Source organism: Sinocyclocheilus rhinocerous, unplaced genomic scaffold, assembly GCF_001515625.1.
Source record: "Sinocyclocheilus rhinocerous isolate Xijiao unplaced genomic scaffold, SAMN03320098_v1.1 scaffold3815, whole genome shotgun sequence".
Lineage (NCBI taxonomy): Eukaryota > Metazoa > Chordata > Actinopteri > Cypriniformes > Cyprinidae > Sinocyclocheilus > Sinocyclocheilus rhinocerous.
Genome location: NW_015624828.1, coordinates 232132 through 240027, shown reverse-complemented (window position 1 = coordinate 240027; position 7896 = coordinate 232132). Strand labels below are relative to the sequence as shown.

The 7896-nt window shown below is 38.0% G+C and overlaps 1 protein-coding gene across 1 annotated transcript in view; it reads left to right on the top strand.

The window, feature by feature from the left end:
- The first annotated feature begins 4398 nt into the window (after nucleotides 1-4398).
- Nucleotides 4399-7896, top strand: part of LOC107745946 (voltage-dependent L-type calcium channel subunit beta-1-like) — a 19111-nt gene continuing 15613 nt past the window's right edge. Inside the window, exon 1 of the mRNA XM_016559983.1 lies at nucleotides 4399-4604. Coding sequence (XP_016415469.1) covers nucleotides 4569-4604 — 36 coding nt within the window. The 5' untranslated portion in view covers nucleotides 4399-4568. The remainder of the gene's footprint in view (nucleotides 4605-7896) is intronic.

The following is a 7896-nucleotide window of genomic DNA, read 5'->3' as shown; positions in this document are numbered from 1 at the left end:
TGGACTTTAGTCTTTGCAACTTTACAGATCTTCTTTATGCACCAAGAGCTTGTAACACCCCAAAGAGAAAAAATAAATTGAAATCGCATCATATGACCCCTGTAATAATTTAATAACTGTTAATTGGGATCTTTCGCGAATTTCAAAATGAATATCCATTTGTCAAAATCAGTTTTAACTTTTAAAACAATTGATTTTAGGTTTTTGTTTGTTTTTTTGTAGTTGTTTTTTAGACAAAAAAAACAGAATTTGATATGAGCCATGTATCAGTTAATGGGCATGGAAATAATTATTGGCTTATCATTTTGGTCATAATTTTAATATCGGTGCAACCCTAAATGTAATCCCTCTCAGGTACATCACAGTGTAAGCTTCATAGTGAAAATTACTGCATCACTCTCGTCAACGTAGTCTCAATCAACAACAAAAATATATCTTGACTCCATATAGTGGTTATTTTGGGAAAATCCCAGGTATTTTGAGCAGTAGGATTATAAAAAATATGTGCTAATATAAAATTAAATTAAGTAGCCTATATAAAATTGCAAAATAAATCTATCTATCAGTACTTTTTTACTTAAGTACATAAAAAATCGAATACCCCCCCCCCATGCAGACTGGAAAGGTTGGCTCCTGCCCATCTTCAAATATACGTGTGCATAAAATTGATTCTTCTTACATGTGCTCACAAACTTGTGTACCTTCAAATATGAAGATATTTAGTGCTCCTGTAAAGACGTACTTTAGAAGATTCATGAATATTTATGATTGTATAGTACGTTTCCGCGTGTGTCTGCCCCCTCTTTGGCAGCTGAAAGTATGAAAACCTGTGTAGGCCTTGGTTTCATAGACGCCCACGCGTATACACATATGAACAAATACACACACACACACACACACGGTTGTGCTCTTATACTGGCCAGGTTTCCATGGTGACAGGACCCCGAATCTCCCCGCAGCATGCTGCACAGTCGGAAGAGGAGGAGGCAAATGGATTATTGTGCTTGTTTATATAGCATGTGTGTTGGGGTGTGTGTGTGTGTGTGTGAAAGTGTATAGGCCGATGTGTTGATTGCTGACAAAAACGTGTGGTCGCAACCAGGGGTTGTATATCAGTCCCACTGTCAGATACACACACAGTATTGTGTTTTGAGTTAATGGGTGTGGCTCTCAAGCCAGTGTTTATTAGGATGAGACCCCTGAATAATTGACCCCCTTATCCCTGCGGGCTCTCCTGGTGGATCACTTTCTAATTTTCCCATTACTTTCGGTGCCATTAGATCAGACCTCCATGGTTTTTAGTGCTGAGGTTGAGTGCTTCTTGGCTCTCTGAGGACTGGCTGGTGTGTTTCATCACGGCTTCAAATGGCAGCTGCACAACAGAACATCCCCTCACATTTCCCTTTATGCCACGGTCACACCTGATGCCACACAAAAGCCGCTGCGTGCTATCTGCTGCAGTGCATGTGTGTGTGTTTGCACGTGTTTGCATGAGTTGTTTACTGTGTTTGTTTGTCTGGGTTATATCTGTTTTGTCTGGAGTGGCACTTTTATATTTATCTCTATGGTTTTACTGCTGGATAAATACAAGTGTGGACAAATCTAAAAACGTAGCATGCAGGAAGTAAATGAAAAAGGATAAGGAGGATTTGTAGCATGTTAGTTAGTTAGCATGTTGTAGCAAGTTAGTTATGTTTTTTGTATCATATTTTAGTTTTTCATTACTTCTTTCCACCTTCTCTCTGTACCTGATAATTAAACAATCTGTTCTGCACTTTTAAAGGAATAGTTCCCCCAAAATTTAAAATTCACAGAAATTTTACTGACCTTCAGGCCATCCAAGATGTAGGTGAGTTTGTTTTTTCATCAGAACAGATTTAGAGAAATTTAGCATTACATCACTTGCTCTCCAATGGATCCTCTGCAGTGAATGGGTGCCGTCAGAATGAGAGTCCAAACAGCTGATAAAAACATAACAATAATCCACAAGTAATCCACACGACTCCTGTGCATCAGTAAACGTCTTGAAGTGAAAGTTTTGTGTGAACTATTCCTTTAAAAAATATGCCCATTTGAATGTTTTATGTAATTTTTGTTTTTAAGTTCTAATACTCACTGTATGTTTTCATATTGTATCAAGCTCTTTTGTTTCAAAATAAACCTCATTATATGGCCTTTAATAATGGATACACAAACATGCATATCCACAGAATTATTTTTCTGTATTCCCATTGAGCTATAAAAGAGAGAGAACGTGACAAAGATGGTAAGTGGTGAAAGTCAGACCCTGGGTCCCAATGTTCAGACTATCCATCCTAAATAGTATGTGAGAGGAATAAGTGTGTTCCAAAGCATAGTATGTTGAAAAGAGTATACCAGAAGTCCCCGGATAGTCTACTATTTCAGGTCGATTTTTGAAGTGTGGATCCGTGCACACTCTAATGGCTAATATTACCCACAATCCATTGCGCTTTGAGGAATGATTCAGTTGAGAACTACAAACACGAATAAAAAGCGTTAAAAAACTACAAACATGGCAGATGTGCACCACACGGTTAAGTAGAGAGGTTTAGATAAAGGGGTTTGAGTTACTAATAATCAACATTTAACCTGGTAAAAAATATTTACTTAATGTTATCTGTGTAATATTTCATCTGCAACAGCAATGTAAACTTTTATAAACATCCGTTTGGTCGTTAACTTTTAAATGCATCATTATGCAGAATATATGAGCAGAGTTCTCCGCATGAAGACCTGCGGCTAGCAGATCAATGTGCTACTTTTTTTTTCTCTTCGATATGGTTGGAAGTTAAATGAAATGAAATGTGTATATAAACTGTGACAAGATGACTGACAGGCCAGTTTACAGTGACAGGGTGCGTGTAACTATGCGACAGAACGGTCCATTAAAGACGCAATTGAATGACGTGATAGTAATATAGTTGAGTATCATCAGCATAACAGTGGAAACTAATCCCGTATTTTCTAATAATATTACCAAGGGGCAACATGTATATCGAAAATAGCAGAGGACCTAGGACAGATCCTTGTGGCACTCCATATTTTACTGGTGATAATTGAGATGACTCCCCATTTAAATGAACAAAATGGTAGCGATCGGACAGGTAGGATCTAAACCATCTTAAAGCCTGCCCTTGAATACCTGAATACTTAAAAGTGTGTACTTTTTTTTTTACACCAAAAAAGTACATACTTTAAGGGCGTAGTATAAGTGGGTACATTTGGGAAACAGCATGAGTGTGGTGAAGTAATGGGTGAGTGGTTTTGGACAGGAAGTTCCTGCGGGTCAAAGGTCGCCCTCTAGTGGATCCGATGAGCACACACCACTTGAGGATTCATCCAATCTTTTACATTTTTAACACATTCTGTTAGCTTAGATAATTTAGAAGTTTCAGGATGTCCGCATATACACCAGTGTCTGGGACTCTGAAAGTCTAAATTTATGCTGTACCTCATTATTTTGGTATTATTTATTTATTTATTTTGTTTGTACTTTATTTACTGGTGCTGACATTTGCGTTGATTCATTGAGCAGATACTTTGATCCAAAGTGACATGTGAGTGTTTGTTCAGCTGACAAACACTAAATCTATTACTAGGCAGTAGTCATCTAATACAGATTTTTCAATGACTGAGGCCAATTACTGGACTGCGATAGATTATACACAGTTGCTGGAAAAGTATGTGAATATGGGCGGTTTGAAGAAAATGTGGATTTACCATAAGTTTCTGCATAAATTGAATATAAAATTTGATCTGATTTTCAATTATTTCACAACAATAGACAAACACAATTGGCTCAAGCAAATAGTAGAAAACAATGATACATTTTCAACAAAAACAAACACTTCTGCAGGCACTGTTAGTGACTGATAATCTCAAAATGTTTAAATATTGGCCAGTTTATCAGTCTGCCAAATAAATATATCAGTTTATCACTATTAACAAGGTCACACGCAGGTGATTTTAAACTAAATGAAGCTGTTCTACTTGAGTGAGTCAACCTCAGGTGGCGCAACTGACTAAACGCAGTGTGGGATCCACCGGTAACAGACACAATGAATCAGGTGGCCTTCTGTCAGAGAGGGGATTGTTCAAAAGGGTCTCTCACTTTCTTTCTTTCTTTCTTTCTTTCTTTCTTTTTCTTTCTTTCTTTCTCTGTCTGTCTGTCTGTCTTTCTGTCTCTGACGTTCACATTCCCACTCTTTCTGGCACTCGCCACTCTATACCGGAGCTAAACATGGGAGAGGCTGAGTGAGAGAGAGAGAGAGATCTGCCCCTGCCTGAGTACAGGTTTCAGCTGTGTGTGTGTGTGTGTGTGTTTGTGAGTGTCAGAATGAGCCAGGAGGGGGTGATGAGGTTAGCAGAGCAATTGGTCAATCCCTGACACACACGTATAGTCCTCTGGCTGACTTTTGCAACACACACCCATCACAGCTACACACACATTAATACAAACCCTCTTGTGACACACACACACATCGTGTTCAACGTGGACTCGGATCTTTGGGTGTGACTCTGTGTTACCGTGGCAAGGAGCGAGTGCCATGGAGACCAACGCACGGATTCAGAGGCCCGCAATGGTAAGAAACACCTGGAAACGTCCATGTGAGTTTGTGTGGTGGTAAATTAAGCGTACTAACGACTGCGTCAAAAAACTGCCTTGGAAACATGGATCTTTTCTTATCAATATTGCACCTTCTCTCTACCTCTTTCTCCTTTTATTGTGTCCCTCTCTCTCTCCTTCTCTCTCTCTCTCTCTCATATGCTGCTGTTTGATTCCATTTTGGGCTGGGCAGTTGCTTAGGCCTGCTGGGTTTAAATTAGACCTCCAGCACTGCTCAGAAACCTTGTTGGTACTGGCTGCCTTGCCACAGGGCCCTTTGCCTGGGTTTCCGTCCGGTCTTGGCACCCATGGAGTGTGATTATTCAACTAAATCACATGTACCAACTAACAGAGGTGTTCATAAATTCATTATAGAACTGCATCAAATGTGATTAATTATGCTTCCACAATGCTAATTATGTTTACTGAGCTTTTAAATTAGCTTTTTGTGGAGGTAGAACAATAAATAAGGGTGAAAACATATCTTTGCAGGTGCTTTTTCAGGCAACATTGAGTTGAATCGCTAGATGGGCCTTTCATAACCATCTTAAGCATTTGAAATGCTAAAATGCTGTGATGTAATGTGAAAGAGCAGGTGAAATGCTGAGGGAAAATCTCTGCATTTGATAAAAACCAGGGTTACAGTGACTGTCGACTGAATCTTATGTGGCTCAGTAAATTTTAAAATTGCCTGGTTTGGTGATTGGCATCATTTTTGATAAAAAATATGAAAGAATTAGTATGCAGAGAAAATGTGTAAACTTTTGTGTCGTCAACAGGTTTAGTCTCACTGTATTTTCACTGCAGGGTATTTGGCTTGTCAGATTTATAGCTGTAAGATATACATCTCTAAATGTGATCTGGCATTAAATGTGTGTCTTTAAGTTTGATGGTCAGATTCTGTGGAATAATAAAGCTGTGCTTAAATTGTGCTTGAAGATGTCTGAGTGTCCATCAGATTGATGCAGATTGTGAGGATGGTATCAATGCTTGCATGAGCAAACAGAATTCAGGGTTTGTTCAGAAGCATCCTAATCTTTGCTGTAGGGGTCAATGCATTCATACATGAATATTATCTGCTTGTGTGCATGTGCTTCCCATTATTTGTCATTCTGTGTAGACTGTTCACTTAATACCTGAACAATTCAGCTGTCCTAAGGACAAATAGGCTAATGCATAATTTGATCCATGTAGTGCCTTGGCAACAAATGAATTCAGAAGCATATGGTTTTGTTGCACATTCCCAGAAGCGACATGCATTTGTGACTCTCTCATGTTACACTCATTGTACTCTGTAAACAGTAAAAGTACGTAAACAGATCCACATGTTATTTATAACATTAAAAATCAGTGAAAGAAACCGTATGTTGTATGATCCTCTGTTTGTTTCTTTTATCAGAGACACTGGGGGGTTTGATGATATGGATGCCCAGATATAATGATACACTTGCCCCCTTTCTTAATTGTAAAAGGCAGTCATATTTTTATGTGTAAAGACCCTATTTGTAACGTGAAATATAACTATAACACCGTAACTATAACTATATGTAACACTGTATTTTTCTGCTCACCATTAGAGTACTGGTAAATAAATATAAACCTCAAGAGAATCATAAAACTATGGCTGTCAATAGATTGAAATTATTGTGATTAATCTCATGATTTTAGATTTTAGTCTTTTGAAAGTTATTTAGAAAGCAGAATAAAACCATAATATCGATTTTTACCTGATATTACCTAACCAAATTCTGTAAAATAATGTAATTTATTTGTTTGTTTGTTTATTATTGTTGTTGTGTTGTGTCATTATGTTTGTATAGCGCTTTTCTCAAATTGCTTTACACATTTTTGAAGGAGAAAATCTCCTCAACCACCAGTGTCCACCTGGATGTGAAAAATAGAAATATTATAACTATATGTAAAATATTATTTGGAAAGAACTTACTCTGTATATTTTTCTACTCACCATTAGAGTACTGTATAGTTGTATAAACCTGAAGAAGAAAAAATTAGGAGAAATATGAAGTTTGTATAACAGTTTGAAAATGTATTTAAATGTGTTTTGAATACTTCCATTGTAAGTGTAAGTACTGTAACCATGATTTTTGCTTTTTTTTTTTAAACGGAGAGAAGTTATTTTATGTAGTAATCTGCATTTTTGAGCTTAACATACACTGAACGCAAAACATTCCTTTAAACTGAAATCATATTTCTTATAAAAACCTGGGAAAGGAATTTTAAAATAATAACATCAGAATAATCTACCAGTCATTTATTGTTGATTTCATATAGAGAGGCATAGTTGTTACATTTGATCATCCCACAATGAGTGAGTGGGAGATTTTTTTTTTCAGAGCTAGTACTAATCCTTCCTCTCCACCTCTCCCACACAGTCCTTTTCATTTCGTCCCATTTCTCGCTTTTTTCTCTCTCCATCAGCCGTCATCTTCTGGCATGTCTTTTGTTTCCTTCCCCGCTCCATGTTCCTGTCTTGCCGCCGCTGATGTCTTGACTAGCATGTGTCTGACAGTGTTATTGATGTATAGTGTTCACGGCTGCTTTCTACACAGCCTGAGGAAATTTGCATGCTGGAAGACGGAAAATGTCAACTTTGTTTACAAGCTCTGCAGAGCCTAAGCTAATGTTATTGTTAATACGTGGCTACTACAATGGAGCCAGCTTCATAACATTTAGGCCTGGGATATTACTGTGAAGTTCTTGGTGTTGTATGAAGAGAATGGATGTCGTAGACCTTTGCTGAGGTGACCTGGTACCAGCCTTGAAAACTGCCAAACACATAGGCAGCTGACAGTTACACAAAACAGATGCCCAGTTGATATGATTCTTTAGGGTCTTAATGAAAAGTCTGTAACATAGTTTGGTTAAAATTTCTCAATGGTAGTGTAAAAAACAAATTTTTGACCCTGTCAAAAACAGCTCTTTTCAGAGCATGCAGATTTGTAGCATTTTTCCTTTAAATGTTAATGAGCTCTGCTGACCTCTTCTGTAGATGAGGCTGGATCATGAATGATTCGCGCGAACATAGACGCATTTATGTAGATCGGGGGCGCATTCCCTTCAAAAAACAAACATAATCCACTGCGTCTTCAGCGGATCACAGATGTCGAGAGTAAATGACGACTGCTATGTTCATTATTACATCCAACAACAGAAGACCTCAATCGCTTAAGCCCCATTCACACTAGCAGCGACAAAAGTCGCTGCATGTCGCCAGGGGCTGGCGATGAGGTTGCTAGTGGGCGTTCTCA